Source organism: Rhinolophus sinicus, linkage group LG06 (genome assembly GCF_036562045.2).
Source record: "Rhinolophus sinicus isolate RSC01 linkage group LG06, ASM3656204v1, whole genome shotgun sequence".
NCBI classification, from domain to species: domain Eukaryota; kingdom Metazoa; phylum Chordata; class Mammalia; order Chiroptera; family Rhinolophidae; genus Rhinolophus; species Rhinolophus sinicus.
The window spans coordinates 6,756,672-6,772,923 of NC_133756.1; the positions used below are offsets into that span (position 1 = coordinate 6,756,672).

Sequence of the window (16,252 nt, forward strand, 5' to 3'; positions counted from 1 at the left end):
TGGGCAGCGAGCACTGCCTCCGTCCGGGGAATGTACAGGATGGAGGCCTGGCCATAACAGCCGTCCTTTCTTCTCTGGCCCTGGCATTGGCTGCCCTATCACTCACTGCAGGGTCGCCCGGGTGCCCCATCCAGCGCGAGGGCAGCTGGGAAAGGTCACGTTGACCTCAGATGACACGGCCACTGTGGGCCTGAGGACAGAGGCTTCTGTGTGCTGGTGAGTGGAGGCTCCGAGCAGATGCAAAGGGGGCAGTGCCAGTGCTGCGGGGCTCAGCGGGGCCTGGCTGCCCCCACCCCCCCGGCCGCTGGGGAGGCGCCGTTCAGGAGCACACGTCACTCTTGTCTGTACCCAAACAGCAAATGGTCGCTGCTCCTCTTAAGCACCTACTGTGCGCCAGGCCTCACACCTCATCTTACTGAATTCTGGCAGAAACTCCCTAAGGTGTTGATGTCTCCATTTAACCGAGACGTTTGCCTGTTGTCACCTGGCTCGTGAGTGGCCCAGCCAGAGTGAGAACACAGGTCTGTCTGACTCCGAAGCGCATACCCCTTTATAATAGTTAGGGACTATTTCAGGTTTCCAAAGAAGGAAGTAATTTTTTTTAAATGCATGTATCTGTCTCTAACTGAGAATTTAAAATGTTGCAGACATTTTGGCCATGAAGTAGTTCCCACCAAACCTGAACAAAAACTACAAGAAGCAACCGTTTCAGACTAGACCGCAGGCTGCAGAAGACCATGATTCCTGGGAGAAAGGAGCAGAAGTGGTGAGCCCCACAGCTGCCGATTTTCTTCCGAGAGGTAGAACCAGGCAGAACGTGACGGTCTCACGGAGCCAAGGGGACAGATTTGGGGCTCAGGCAGGCCAAGTGGACGGGGCTTGTGGGCAGAGCTCCGGATGGGAGGCAGCGATGCACTGAAGGAGCCAGGAGCCCTAGAAATCCTCCTGGGGACAACCTGAGTCTTTTGCTTAATGCTTTGCTGTGCATACGAAGATGAGATCCCAGGAAGCCAGGCAAAGAACAACAATAGGGAACGCTGTGAGCCAAACAGCTGCCAGCGTCTGCACAGGGGTGGAGAAACTTGACTGCCCCCTGAATGAAGAGGCCTTGTGGACACACAGGGCATTTTGTGGAGACCAAAGAAGGCCACGTCTTAGGTGTAGGGCTAAGCTCAACTCATAGTGAAGGCTATTCTATGCCTGACCTGACAGAGCTCTGAAACAAACCTTGCAAAGACCAGGCTGGTCTCCATGTAAGTTGACTGTTGGTGCAAAATCAACATTCTTAAAAGGAAGGCCAACAAAATCAAGGATCTTAACAACTCAATATTTACAGTCTCCAGCACTCAATAATACATTACCAGACATGTGACCTATAACTAGAAGAAAACAGTCAATAGAAACAGATCCAGAAGTGATGTAGATGACATTAGCAGATAAGGCATTTAGCTTTAAATGAAGCCATGAACACAATCAAAAGACAAATAGACAAATGCATAATAAATATAACCAGATGAGAAAGTGTAACACTGAGTCAAATGAAAGTTCTAAAGACAAAAGTAGATACTATATGAAATAAGAAATGTGCTGGATGGGATTCGCAGCAGATTAGACACCACAGGGGGGGGGGGGAATCCGTGCACTGAAAGATAGGACAATAGGAGTTATCCAAACTGACGCACAGAGACAAAAAAGCCTGGAAAAAATAAGCAGAGCCTTGCTGATGAGATGAGATGATATGAAACCGTCTAACAAAATGTGACAATAAAACCCCTCAAGACCACAGATCCGAGAGCTTCAATGAATATGAATAAACACACACCACAGCCCATCATAATCCAATGGCTGAAAACCCGTGACGAAGAGAAGACCTTCAGAGAATAAAGATAAGGCTAACTGTTGACTTGTCCTGAGAAACACTGCAAGCGAGGAGAACTGGAACCTCTTCTTCAAAGTGCTGAAAGAAAACCTGTCAACCAAGACGGCCATTCTAGTGAAAATGTCCTTGAAAAAGAAAACAAATTCCAGGCATTTTAAGACAAACGCCGAGAAAATTCATTGCCAACAGACCTGCACTACAAGAAATGTCAACCTAAGTTTTCTGGGCCAAAAGAAAATGATGAAAGATGTAAATTCAGGTCTGCACAAGGAATAGAAACCCACTGGAAAATGTAACTGTGTGGATAAATATGGAAGGCTTATTTCCTAGGTGTTTTTTAAAAGATAATAGAATATTTAAAGCAAAAATAATGATGGTGCCTTATGGAGTTTATAATCTATGTAGAAGTAAAATATATTATTACGAAAGCACAAAAGACAGGAGCAGAGAAAATAAACATACAGTTGCAAAGTTCATGTATTTTACCTAAGTGAGACAGTGTCACTTCAAGATACTGATAAATTAAAGATAAAGCATTTGACCCAACACAACACTGAATAACGATGAAAATCTGGGCTGTGTAGGAGTAGAAGGGAATTCCTCATCCCGCTGAAGGCCGTCTGTCGATGACGTCATACCTAAAGGTGGAGACCTGACGACTTTCTCCTGGAGCCTGGACCAAGGCCGAGGTGTCCCCTACACCCACGCACCCTGTGTGGGGTCTGGCCGGTGCAGTGACGCAAGAGAGGTGCTGAAGGGCAGACACCTTGGAAAGGAAGAAGGGCAGCTCTTTCCCTCTGTCTTTCTCTCTGGTAGATGACCTGTATGTGTGTTTAAGTGGTCCCAAGGCAGCTATAAACCATTGCAGAGAAGATTGCAGCCCCTCCCCCAGCCGCCACCTCCCTTGCTTCCCAGAGGAATTTGGTATTTATCCACTGCACACGTTTTTGTTTTTTTCCTACACACATTACCACAAAAAGTCTATGGTGGCGCTCCTTGCACTTTTGTTTTTTTTAGGATTTTTTTATTGGGGAAGGGGAACAGGACTTTATTGGGGAACAGTGTGTACTTCCAGGACTTTTTTCCTGGTCAAGTTATCGTCCCTTCGGTCTTAGTTGTGGAGGGTGCAGCTCAGCTCCAGGTCCAGTTGCTGTTTTGCCATTGCGAGTTGCAGGGGGTGCAGCCCACCACCCCTTGTGGGAGTCGAACCGGCAACCTTGTGGTTGAGAGCCCACGCTCCAACCAACTGAGCCATCGGGGGGCAGCTCAGCTCAAGGTGCTGTGTTCAATCTTAGTTGCAGGGGGCAGAGCCCACCATCCCTTGCAGGCTCGAGGAGTTGAACTGGCAACCTTGTGGTTAAGAGCCCACTGGCCCACATGGGAATCGAACCGGCAGCCTTCGGAGTTAGGAGCATGGAGCTCTAACCGCCTGAGCCACTGGGCCGGCCCTCCTTGCACTTTTAAGCTGTGTAAATTGGTGTCATGCAGGAGTGCTGTGCTCAGAAGCTGCATGCTGGCTGGATCCTGGCAGGGCTTGGGCAGCGAAGGGCTGACAAATCGAAGGCTGGGAGCCCCTGACCTGGCCCCTGGCTAAGCCACAGGCCCTGTCTGCTCCTGCCACACTCTCCGGACACCTGTTTGCTGTTCACTGCGTTTTAGATGCTGGCTCCTGTGGGGTACCCTCTCCAAGGCTCCCCGAAGCCTCCTGGTGGTCTGGAGGGCTGGGTCCCAGGAGCGAAGGGCCAGCTTCCTCCCTTGGGCTTTGGGGTGGACGCCAGCCCCTCTGCAGGGTGCCCGAGCTCTCTGCCCTGGCTGCCCCTCCTGCTGGGGATTGAGTTGTGAGTTGCGTGGGTACAGTGCCACCCAGGTGCACAGTACACTTTCCTTCCTGAGAATCAAAACCCAGGCTCCTGGCTGGCGGCCATCTCATGCCTCAGACCCCCACTTTGAGCAAACGCATGCTGCTGGAAAGCTGTCTCTGGAAAAAGCCACGCTGGGTCTGGTCCTTTCACCCCAAGTGAGGACACATCTCAGCTTTGGGAAGACTTTTGCTACCATGAGAAATAAAGTTAACGATCCTGAAAATAGCTTGTCTGCAAATAACTGAAAGCCTTGCTTGGCCCAACAAGAATCTGTAGGGCAATTCAGAAGCGCCTCTTTCCCGGAAAAACAGATTCCTCGTTGACACATTTTCCTCCTGTTGATGTTTTCCTCCCTGTTTCCAACGTGGAGCCTTTCCCCTCAGTCTCGATGCAAGGACACGGCCTAGAGGAAGCCAACGCCCGCTTGTCAACAATATTCTGTCCCCCTTCCCCCGGGTCCCCCCACAATAGAGCTATTATCAGACCGCACTCTTATGCCACGGTTTCCCTCTCCCCTCGGGCTAACGAAGAGAAAGGATGTCAGGCCGGACAAAAATGGGACAGTTTCCCCTTGATGGAGCCCCAATGTGCCAGCTTGGGAAGGGCCATCACGGCCGTGCTGGAGACTGTCATATGCTCCCGTGAAACACTTTTGGAACATGGCCTTTCACCAGTTTTGTGATTCACAGCATTTGTCCTCTGAGAACGGAAATACATTTCCCAGAGAGAAGCCTTCCAAGCTGGAAAGCTCTGGGTCTCCCGGGCAAACCCCACATCGGACTTCCGGGATTTAAGATCTCACCCAGCGCTTCGCCAGTCACACCAGGAAAAAAAGAACCTGAACTATTAAAACGCGTCCCCACCCAACCCTGCACTGGGGGAACACACTTCACTTGACGGTGTTAAGAAAATAAGAAGCCTTGGTGCCCCAGATTGGGGCCCTGGGATCTTGTTCCAAGATCAACTTCCGTTTCTTGCCTTTGGCAGCTACCGGGAGCTGCTAATGGGGGACCCCAGCCTCACTCCCTCCCACTGCTTCCATCACATGTTCAGGCCCCTGCAGAGGCTCTGGAGTTCCCAGAATCCATGTTGAGTGAGGGCCCGTATAGCAAACCATTCATTTACTCATTCATTCATTCATGCAACCCACCTTCTGCTCAGAGTGTGTGTCAAGCCAGGCTTTGGGGACTAAGAGACCCATCGGGGCACTCTCCATCTTCACAGCCTCAATCCAGTATGGGTGACAGTTTCTGACCCAGGGAACTGAGGCTCTGGGCCCCTGTGTATCCTGAGGGCCTGAGGTGGTGGCCTGTGGGGGTAGCTATGGACCTGGGCACTTCTAAAGGGGATTGCCGCGATCTCTCAGCTTGAAGTTGTCATCTTGTTTTCCTGTCTTGCAAGGATAACAGGAAAGATGGAGGGCCTTTGGCCTGCATGGGCACCGAGCTGTTTCCCCACCCCCGTGTGAGGACACTGTTCCTCGCACACCTGGGGGAGGGTCCTACGCCCTCTCGGTGGGGGCGGGGTTGCTGTCAGATGGACACCTTTCTGGGCCTCTCTGGCTGTGGAGGGCGCACCGGCCCCTCACCTACGTGCTCTGGGGGATCGGCTGCTGGTGTGAGTCCGAGACTTGGGGAGCTGCCTGTGCAGCTTGAGTGCGTGTGGGTGGATGGCATGTAAGGGGGTGAGGAGCTTCAGGGAGGCCAGGAGGCCAGGAGGCCACGGAGGGTCAGGTAGGTAAGAAGTTACCTGTGGCCGTGGTCATGGGTGTCAGTGACGGTGGCTGTGATGAGCAGGTATTGGGCAACATAGACGCCGCCTGAACGCGGGGCTCTCGAATGGAAGACGCCACCTGGAGAAGCTAGAAAGCCACCGACGTGACTCTACGGGGAAGCTGCTTGTTGGGGATGGCCCGCCACTAGCCTGACACCCCAGCCAAGGGTGTTCCAGGCATGTTTCCTCCAGGTGTGTCCCCCTCGGGGCATGGCATGGCCCGGCACATGTCCGTGTTTGAGGAGCCTGGAGGTGCAGCTGCAGAGGCCTGGGGTCTGCCAGCAGGAGGTGGCAGGGGGAGCCCAGAAGTTCAGGGACCCTGGATGGGGCGGGGCTATTTGTGTGTGGCAGGCAAAGCTGGACCAGAGGCTGCAGGCCTAGGGGACACCTGGGTGACACCAGTTAGCCTCTGTGTCAGCAGAAAGTAGAGTGGAGACACTGTGGGTGAGAGAGTGGGGAGCCCCCTATGGGTGGAGTCCCTGAACAGGACCCAGCACCCGTTTTTGGTGGTGTGACCATTCCAGGTCTCGGTCAGAGCAGAATCAGGTTGAGGGGCTGCGCCCCCACTGAGGCAGGTGGGCCCCAAGACGGACGCCTGGGTATTCGGGAGGAAGGGCGCCCTGGAGGAGGCTGATCGGCTCCCCCTGCGTCCTGGCCATTTGCTCACCCCCTGTCCGTCCAGCCATCACCTGTGGGGCAGGCCCAGGCCCTGGCTGGGGACAGTGAGGAGGGCTGGCCTGGGGGGCGGTCCACCTGGGGCAGGGGCTGGCTGAGGACCAGCCTTACAGGATGGGCTCCTCCACCACTTGCAGGAGGGGACTCTGTCACCAAGAAGCCCTGGGCAAGAGCTGGAGAGACAGGCTCTGGGGGTGGGTCCATCTGGACGCAGGTGCACAGGCGGCATCATGCCTGAAGGTGGACACACCTGAGCAGGTCACACCTGGACAGAGCCCTGTCTGGGGGCCACCACAGCTGGAGGAAGACACACCCGGAGGCCACTGTGCCTGGGAGTAGATGCTCTGGAGGCTGCCACTCACGGCAGGGCTGTCCAGGGCCGTTGGTGCCCTCCTGGAGCTGGTGGTGGTGTTGGAAGGATGGCTTTGCTGTCCCAGAGCTGTCACCAGGATCCCCATCAGTGCTTGGGAGCCTCGTCACAGGCCACGTCCCCCCTCCCAGGTCCTTTGTCAGCCTCCTCAGTGAAGCTCGCGGGCTCAGAGGTTAGAAAAGCACACAGATTTATTGCATATCAATCTCATGTATAAATTCATTGTAGCATCGGAAAGATTACATTTGGTGCACAGTCCTATTCTACGGCATTGACCTCAAAGTCAGCTCTGCCTGGGCTTCATCTTGAAGACGTTTCTCTACGCAAGTACTGCTCACAAGCCCCGACATGGAGTCTGCGGGTCTCTCTGCCAGCGACATCCCACGTCATGTCTTTCTGTCGTTCTCCGCCCACAGAGATTTCCACGGGAATTAAGAGCTGCATCTGCTTTGTGCTGGAAGCTCAGGACGCCTGGTCATGAGGACATAGACCTAATCACGTGTAATAAGTGCATCTACGGAATTTTCCTTTCCATAAAAATTTCACGAATAGACACAGTAATGACCGCTAAACACGAGTCATGCACAGTTTACTGATAACAGAAGCAATTTACAATCAGGGGACATGGGACAAACACTAGCCTCCCTCTCAATGGTTTTTTCTTTTTTTTTTTTTTTTATAAAAAACATTATATGAAAACCAGACATTTACATTTGATTTCTTTTCAACACTATACAGTTCTAAAAGGAAAAAAAGAAACAAACAAAAACCAAAAAACCTAAACCGAATCTGTAAGGGAACACTGGCAAGAGGATGACATGACACAACGGTTTGGGGTCTTGTTGGCAGGTACACATATGTGAGCTTCACATGACGTGTTCTGACAGTGGGGCTCGGCTTCCCTCATCTGGAAGAGGACGGTGACAATGAGAAATGCACTGAAGGAAGCCTTCCGAATTGCTTTGTTCACACGTGAATTGCACATTTGGGAACTCAAGCTGCCTTTTCATTGTCGTTTCTTTCATTTTTTTTTCCCCAAAAGTGGGAATGCAAATCCGTGACAGAAAGGAATAAACGAAAAATCTGGAATGGAAGGAGTAAAGGAACGTCCTCGGAATAACGTAAGAATGTCTTAGTCACAGTATCACTCGTTGCTACAGACACAGTTTCATGGCTTTTGATACCCGGCTGACCTGCACTGACCAGGAGCAGCTGTGTCCTCGTGTCCCCCAGCTGGGACGGAGGAGAGTGCCCGGCTCCCCATCCGTCCGTCCCTCTGGGCGGCAGTGCAGGGGTGCGCTCTCCCATGGCACCACCCCCCCACCCCCCCGCCAGAAAGCACAGTGAATACAGCTCAGTAGATTTCAGTCACTTGGGCAGGGAGATGAGGGCAGGGGGCAGGGGGCCCACAATCCAGTGCTTCAAGGCTTCGAGGCTAACGTGTGTGATATGTATTTCGGCAAGTGCTTTGCGAATGCTCAGGGAAGCAGCTAGGACAGACAAGGCCGGGCGCTGGGGCCACGGAGCTGCTGGGCCAGCCAGGGTCCTTGCACGGGGGTGGCCGTGTGGCTGGGCGTCTCAGGCGTACCCCGTCCACAGATCCCCACTCTGGGGTGCCAGGCAGGCGGCAGGAATGTGTGCCTTGGTCCCACTCATGAAGGGTCTGGCTGGCCAAAGGGTCAGGGCCCGAGCGTCCTGCCCGACGGCCCTGGGAATGAGAGCAGCAGTGGAGTGTCTGAGCAGCAGAGAGAAGTGCGAAAAGGCCTCCTTCTGAATTTCCATTTGGGGGTGTCAAATGAGGGAAGCACCTGAGGCTGGATGGAAGGGCACTGGGCCTGGGCAAACCTGGCACTGGAGCCCCCCTGGGTCACAGCAGTCAGCCCAATGGCCAGCGGCCCTGCCGCACTCGTGCTCTGAGGCTGGGATCTGGGAATTCTCTCATCAGATCCAGGCTCCCTGGCCCCCAGGGGTCTCCCGGCACTTGGTGGCGTCAGCGTCAAAGGTGCTGGGGCTGAGTAAGCCGGGCGGGGCCAGTACTGGAGCCCGGGGCCCAAGGACCAGGGAGGGTGGCTCGCTGTGGTCTGGGGCATGCTAAGCTTTGAGCGTCCAAGGACAGACTCCCCTAAACCTGCCAAGTGCTCGGGCCTGAGGGGCTGAATGTTTAGGAGAAACTGGGCTTGTCCTAAATCGTTTCTAGGGGGACAAAAATATAGGCCTTAAAATGTGCAACTGGGGCTCCTGGTGTGGGGAGGGGTTGGAAAAAAAGAAGGAAAGAGAAGCGACAATGCTTAGGAGGATCGGCCGACAATGACAGAATGTGACAGCCCACAGAGAGACCCGGGGGGAACAGCAAGGGCAGCCCTTGTCTGCCCTGCAGTGGCCGAGAATAGACACTTAGGTGTCCATTAGTCCAAACTGCCTATTTTAGACAGAGAGAGTCCTATAGCAAAAAAAACCAGACACCTTATTCTTTAGCAGAAGAAATCATATAATTTGGGTTTACAGAAATGGGGTGTTTGGATCTGAGGTTGGCTTTTCAAAGGGACTCCCATCAAGGGGACGTGGACATCCCTAGCCACGCCGGTGGGTCTGGCCGAGGGAGGCTGCTGGCCGGAGGTGTGAGCGGTTAGGTTTGCAAATCCTTATGGATGAGCTGGCCAGCTCCTCCCGGTGGTCGGGGGGGGGGGGGGGGGGGGTGACATTCCAGCCTGCGCACTCGTGTAACTGGCCTCCACACGTGCCTGGGTGGCTGTCAGTCTTACCACCTCATGTGCATTTAAGAAAGGAGGTGAAGCTCTTTCACTGGGATCCGCGGCTGGTGGTGCCCTCAGGGGCCTCCCCATGTGGGTCTCCAGGGCGAGGCTGGATACCCTGGCACCCACGCCGACGACTGTGACCTGAGCCGCAGGGACCGGCTGCTCGTACACTTCCCGCTGCCCCGGGCCATGCTGAGGACAGGGCCACCACGACACGCGATCCATACTGGTTTGATGTACACTTTTTTTTAAGGGCAACTTGGGCGATTTTTTCCCCTCTAGTTGGGAGATTATTACGCTTTTTTCTTCCAAACAATAAAAGAAATAAATAGAACACTTGTTGTAAATGCAACTGAAACTCAAATTTAACAAAAACACATGATTGTCTGGAAAACGGGCAGCAGTGACAGCAGGATTGTGGGGGGCCGCAGGGTTCATTTGGCACATTACAAGTCGCCCGCTCCTTGGCTACCGGTCACACAACACACAACCTTATCACACGGTTTTGGTCCTTCACTAGATACTTATATTAACATTATTTCTTCACAATAAGAATGTCTAATGCCAAAAATACTGTTAAGGAAGAAATAAAATAAGAAAAGAAATGAATTAGAAAAAATTACAAGTTATATACAGATTAAGGTAAATTCCATCAGGAAAAAAAATTATTATTTGAAATTGGCCCCTACGGGAATAATTTAAAGCCCATTGAGTGGAGAAGCAGACTGGTCCCCAGGGAAGGGCGGCAGGTCCCCAGGTCCTGTGTGGATGCCCTTCCGTCCTGGAGCCGGTCCCACCTGCCAAGAACCCATGCAAAGAGCAGGAGTGGCACTTGCGTCCTGGATCCTGGTCTCAGGCGTGTGGAGCTTGGTGCCTGGAGCAGGGGAGGGGGCATGCCCGCTTCCTTCCCCTAGTCCGTCTGACGGAGGTGGGTGAGGGTGGAGGCGGGACGTCTGTGGCCAGCAGGCCCTGCCTTCTAGAGAGTGGCAGTGGAGCTGGCACAGGGGTGGCCGAGGCACAGACCTTGGGGGCAGGGACACCAGGTGTCCGGCCCACCTCTGCGCTGGAGATCAGAGCCACCACTCCGACCTTCTCCACACAATTGGGGGCCTTAGGAGGAGCCGAGCCATGAATGACATGTCAAAAACGACAGGCACATGTCCCATCCCAGCCTCAGGCAGCCCAGGACGGCACAGTCTGAAACAGCTCACAGGGGAGGGCCACGCCCCTCGCTTCTGCCTCGGGGGACCCAGAATCACCTTGGCTTTACAAACAGGGTCAGGGATAGAAAATTTCTCCATTATCTACAGTATAAAGAACGCACCCAACGCAGTGCCAGTTCCCAGCCAGGCGTGGGTCTGCAAATAAACTGAGATTTGAAAGCAATGCAAAATTACTTTTAAAAAACAATTTGCAAGTCATTTTTCTTTTTTTTTTTCTTAAAAATACTGTCTATTTTTAAAACCACATGCTTAAATAGACTCTGTCGTCCATAAGGTTACCAAAAGGGTTATTCTTGTCGTTTTCATTATAAAAATCATTTGGGCAATCTCGTCCTCAGAGCGCACCCCTGTCTGTCCATCCCTTCCAGGCCCGGAAGTGGCCCCCGGATTCCGGTTGGGATTCAAATCCTGCCCTCGCCCACAGGGTTGATTCCGCGAGGCTGTTCCCACAAGCTGTGCTCTTCTAGAATGAAGTTCTCGAGAACAATTCTTAGAGACAGTGAACTCAGTGAGTGCTTCCGTAGCTTCCGGTTTCTGAGTTTTCGTTGGAAAAGCTAGAGCTGAACCACGGTGGGAGGACCGGACACTGAGGAGTGGTCAGACGCAGGTGACAGTGGCCTCCTGGCCCCAGGCCATGCCAGCTCCCCGAGGCCCTAGCCTTCATCGTCCACAGCTGGGATTTCTGTCGGGACTTGGGGACTGAGGAGGCCTCCTGGGCCTGTCAGAGGTGGCTGACCGGGTTAAAGGCTCCAGACTCGGGGGTGGCCCCCGTGCTGTTCATCCAAGCGTCCAGGGGGCTCTGGGAGGGGGCGTGGAGAGCAGCGTCCTCAGAAAGGGACAGCATCATTGCGTATGCCTGGTAGGGGAGGGGACACAGGACACACAGGACAGGCAGGTGAGCGGCGTGGGGGTCCGGCTGACCCTGGGCTGGCTCTGTCCTCACCCCTTCCCGGCCTCCACTGCCCTCTAGACGGGCTCAGATCCAGGCGGGAGGAGGAGGAGCAAAGGTGCAGGGGTGGGTGGGGTGGAGGGGGGTGAGGTCCTCCAGAGAGGCCAGGAGGAAGAGGGGTGGGCAGGCGGGCGGGTAGAGCAGGGAGGCAGGAGGGCCCTGCTAGCTCGTGTGCAGAGGGGAGCCAGGACGCCAGGGCCAGCACGGGGAGCCCCTTGGCTTCTTTGGGTGCTCACCCCTGCAAGCACCTCCCCACCCCACTATTCTCTGCCTGCTGATCAGCAAACGCTTTGGAAGGGCCTGGGAATTGCTGCTGGTCATTGCTAAGCCCCGTCCACAAGTCACTCCCTGCCTGGGGGGCGCCTTGTGAATCACTATGGCGACAGCACAGACCTCCGTGTACTTCAGGGAAATGCATGTGCAGTGTCTAGGAGCCCAGTGTGGCTCAGGCTGTCCCCAGGGCAAGCTTCTGCCACAAGTCACAGGGCACAAGGTGACAGGACCGGCCGCTCGCAGCAGGCGGGGTGACGGGGAAGCCCAGCCCACGTCCCCCCCGAGTTAACACTCTGGACAGAATTAGTAAAGAGACACAGACAGACACGCAGACGTTTCGCTGAGACTAGGGGTGGGCCGAAGATCGCTGAACGAGAGCCCGGGCCCGTCAGACCTGAGGGGACCCGGAGGCAGGGTCCTGCACCCACCTACACCACGGATCAGAGAAACTGGAAGTGCCTGGGGTCACGCCGGCCTGTCACGGCCCATCACAGCCCAGCGTGGAGTCTGCCTGCCTAACAGGAAACCCCTGGGCTGCCAGTCACTCTCGCAGGGTCCCAGAGGGAGATGGGCCACGGGCGGCGGCCAGCGTGCTGGAAACCGGCTCGGGGACGCCTCCCTCTGGGGACAAGAGGACGGTGACCCCATGTCTCACGTGCTCTGCTCTTAACCTCTGCCTGCCTCACTCCTGCTTGCAGGGAAGTGGCGGCCACCTGGGTGTGTCTCTAGCTGATGCAATGAGCGTGGGACGGCCAGTGGGTCCTGGGTGTCCCCCAGGCAGGCATGGGACGGCCACGTGAGAGTTGGGCTGCCCCGGGCGGCTGTCCCGCCTGGGGGTGGGGAGGGGCAGGCTCTGTGGGTACCTACCTGGTTCTTAGCCTGCCTGTACAGTGTCTGTTTTAAAGTCTCAGAGTCTAAGGTGGAATTAAGCACATCTTTAACTCCAAACGCTGCCTCAGCTGCGCTGCGGAGATCCAGCCCTTTCCCAAAAGTCGGCGTCGGCTCCAAAGCTAAGAGACCGCCTGGTGGCTCCTCAGCACACCTGCACCAACGACCGGAGAGGGCCTGGCGTTAGCTGGTCTGGCCTCCGGCCACCTCTCTGATGCCCCAGGCCGGCTCTGTGCCTACATGCACGCCACGGCGTCTCCACGAGTCACATGCACAAGGAGACAGACACATGGACACATGGACACTGGACAGAAGCCACATGGATGCAAGAAAGTGACGGACAGAGAGCCACACAGGTGCGAGTGCGTGCACACAGGCTGCAAGCAGCAGGCGGGGCACCCAGATCTCTGGGGACCAGGACAGACAGTGAGACCTCAGTTCCCGAGACTGGGCGGCTCTGGAGGGCTCCAGGCTCCCAATCCCAGGACCCAGGGGCGGGGAGAGGGGAACAGCCATCTCCCCAGGGCCTCCCCACAGGCTCTTGGAAAGCTGGCAGCCATCACCGATGCTGAAAGTAGGCCGTGAGCAGTCGTGCTGTGGGCAGTGGCCTTGGAGGGCACAACTTCCCAAACTACGGGTGGTCAGCGCCCTGGACCCCATAGCACCTGCGGGAAGCTAGACGTCACGCCCTGGGCCGACAGGCTGTGTGCAGCTGGGCCAGACATGCCTGGGGTCCTGCACCAGCTTCCTCCATGCCTCCCCTCCTACACTCTGCTCCCACGTCTCGGGAAATGTGTGTGTGCGTGCATGCACATGTGTGTGTGCATGTGCATGTGCAGTGAGTGAGCAGGCTGGGCCCTGGCCCCGTCCCCAGACCCGGCCTCACCCTGGCCTGCGCAAGGAAGCCCCTGTGGTAGAAACACCCGCGGGGGGAGTGTGACCCAGCCAGGACGGCTGGTTCTCTGCTAGTTTTAACACAAGTCACCCTTGTGACACGCAGGCCCATCCCTGGAGTGGCCCAGAGGCCGGCACCCACCTTCGGCTGTGGTCGAAGCCAATGGCCAGGGAGGTGGGTGGCTCCTCGTCCTCGTCCTCGTAGGCGCCCTGGGGCTCGGGAGTGGGGGACACGGCGTCATCCTGGGACTTCCCTGCCAGGCTGTCGTCGTCTTCCTCCTCCAGCTCGTCCTCTTCCTCCTCTTCCCCATCCTCTGGCTTCCCACCAGTGAGGCCCGGACACTGCTGGGTGCCGTCCAGGTCTTGGACCTCCTGCCTGGAATGACACGGGGGGGAGTTGGCTGCGGACCCCAAAGGCTGCAGACTCAGCTCTGGTCAGCTCTTCCCCCAGCGACTCCCCCAACCCTCCCAGCTCCCTCCGAAGAGAGCCTGCCTTCGTGGTCATAGAAACCCTGGCGGCGACACATGTGCTGAGGTCCTGGGCTACCGTCCCTGGGGAGGGAGTGATTCAAACAGAAAAGGATGGCCGCTGAACAGGTGGCAGGGCACGGGCAGTCGTCGACAGGGCTCCTGTCATTCCAGAGTGGACACCGGGCATTTGGGAGAGTGTGCGTGTTGGGGAAGGATGCGCTGGCCAGCCTGGCAGGCGGGGGTCCTGGGTGCTGGAGCTGGGGTCGGGCATTGCACAAGGGATGCCCTGGGAGGGAGGGATGCCTGCTCCTCCTCCTGGCCTCGGGGACACAAAGACATGGGACGGCAGAGCGAGGGTGAGGGTCCCCTGCAGGTGGAGTGTCTGGGTCCCGGGGTTCTGCAGTCAGGGCCGGGCTGTTGTCAGCAACGGAACCACCAGGACAAGTTTATTGGAGACACAAGTTCCTTGACTTGTAGACTTTCTCATTTCCTTCAGAAAATGCCCCCAGCATGTGTTCAGTTTGTTGGCAAGTCTGTGATGGGTGGGCTGGGCCCAAGCAAGGGCCACCAGGCACATGTCCCACACACAGGCAGCGGGACACTTGCTGAGCTCATGTCTGGAACCGAGTTCTGAGCCGCCAGGCCCGGCTCCCAGGACCTCGCACAGCCCACGGGAAAGCCGTCCAGTGCTGTCAGGGGAGACGGGTCCTGCTCTCAGCATCAGGCAGGGACGGCGTCTTCTCCCATGGCCTCTGACCGCCAAACGTGGACCACACTGAGGTTTTGTCCTCGTGCAGAGGGACTGGGCTGGGGACCCTGGCTGCTGGGCTGTGGGCCGGCTTATCTTCACTGCTTGTGTTTCCGTGAGCAAGTATACAGACGGTGACAGCTGTCCTGCCTTCCAGCATGCCGAACTGGCTCGTTTCCCTGTCACGCTGGGCACACATCTGTCACCGCCAGCACTGAGACTCCTGGAGCCAGGCCATGTGGGCCGGAACTGGGCCTGCCTCCCTCCCTGGCCCTCAGCGGGGTGACCTGTGCCCTCTCAGTGCTGTGAGAACACCCCCACGCTGAGGACCGTATGAACAATGCAGGGACCCTGGGTGTTGGCATTCGGACACTGTCCTAACCCAACACGAGTGCACTGCGCAGTTTTATATCTAAGCCCCTTGCCCCCCGCCGGCCCCACACAGAGCATCTGCCCGTTGGCAGGAGGCTGCATCAGGCTGGCGCCGGCAGGTCAGGGCCGGCTTTGCACAGAGCGGATGCCGGATGAGCGTCCAGGCCTCCAAATGGCTGCCTGGGGAGTGCGAGTGTCCCGGGGCCACAGGCACACAGCCCCACCCCCGGCTTCAGCCACAGGAATCTTCTCTCCCTGTCCTGGAGCCCGAAGTCCGAGCTGCAGGTGTCGCAGGGCTGGTCCCTCTGAGGACGTGAGGGAGAACCCGCCCCAGGCCTCTCCGTGCTCCTGATGGCTGCTGGCGTCCTTGTTGTTCCTTGGCTCACAGACGTGTCACGCCGTCTCTGCTTCGTCTTCCCACAGCCTCTCCCATGTGTGTGCGTGTGTGTGTCCACACTTCCCCTTTTACAAGGACCCAGTCGTACGGGATTCGGGCCACCCAACTCCAGTGTGACCTCATCTTCCCAAACAAGGTCGCATCCTGAGGTCCTCAGGGCCAGACTCCAACATACGGAGTGGGGTACACAATTCTGCCCATGGGGTTAAGGGGGTTGTGAGCAGGAAGGCCGGTGGGCCCTGAATTCTCTGACGGTCAAGAAAAGGAACCCAGTTCTGAATGAAGACTGGAGCACGTGGCCCCGATGGGCCTGCCAGTGACGCACACTTTACGCAGAGTGGCTGACGGACGCCAACTGTAAACAGGGTTCCCACTTGTGACAAAGACGTGGGCACCTCCTGCCAGGCTCGCGTCTCTCTGGGCGAGGCCTCAGCAGGACAGGCCGCCCGAGGGCTCAGCCTGGCTTCCCGAGAGACTTGGGGCGGCCTCTGCTGTCTGGGCCTCAGGGGGCAGTGGACGAACCCTGGCTGAAATGCTCCTGAGGACGCTGGTCTCCTGGGGGCCTCTCCTCACTTGCTGGACATGGATGGGGAGGCCCTCTGGGCCTCTGGGCCTGGCTGTGTGGCGGCAGCAAAGCACCCCACTTCTTTGGGCCTCAATTTCCCATGTGCCTGAGGCCTGTTGGGGCATCTCTGGCTCTTTGACAGCTGGTCTAGCACCAG

The 16,252-nt window shown here is 56.3% G+C and overlaps 1 protein-coding gene across 6 annotated transcripts in view; it reads right to left on the reverse strand.

Moving 5' to 3' along the window:
* Positions 1 to 6,732: 6,732 nt before the first annotated feature.
* Positions 6,733 to 16,252, reverse strand: part of PRDM16 (PR/SET domain 16) — a 317,539-nt gene continuing 308,019 nt past the window's right edge. For 5 of the 6 annotated variants that reach the window (XM_074334228.1, XM_074334231.1, XM_074334227.1 and 2 more), the window contains 3 exons: positions 13,685 to 13,918; positions 12,628 to 12,802; positions 6,733 to 11,394 (listed from right to left, as the gene is read on the reverse strand). In XM_074334228.1, coding sequence (XP_074190329.1) covers positions 11,260 to 11,394; positions 12,628 to 12,802; positions 13,685 to 13,918 — 544 coding nt within the window. In that variant the 3' untranslated portion in view covers positions 6,733 to 11,259. The remainder of the gene's footprint in view (positions 11,395 to 12,627; positions 12,803 to 13,684; positions 13,919 to 16,252) is intronic. The other variant, XM_074334230.1, reaches the window with a different exon arrangement.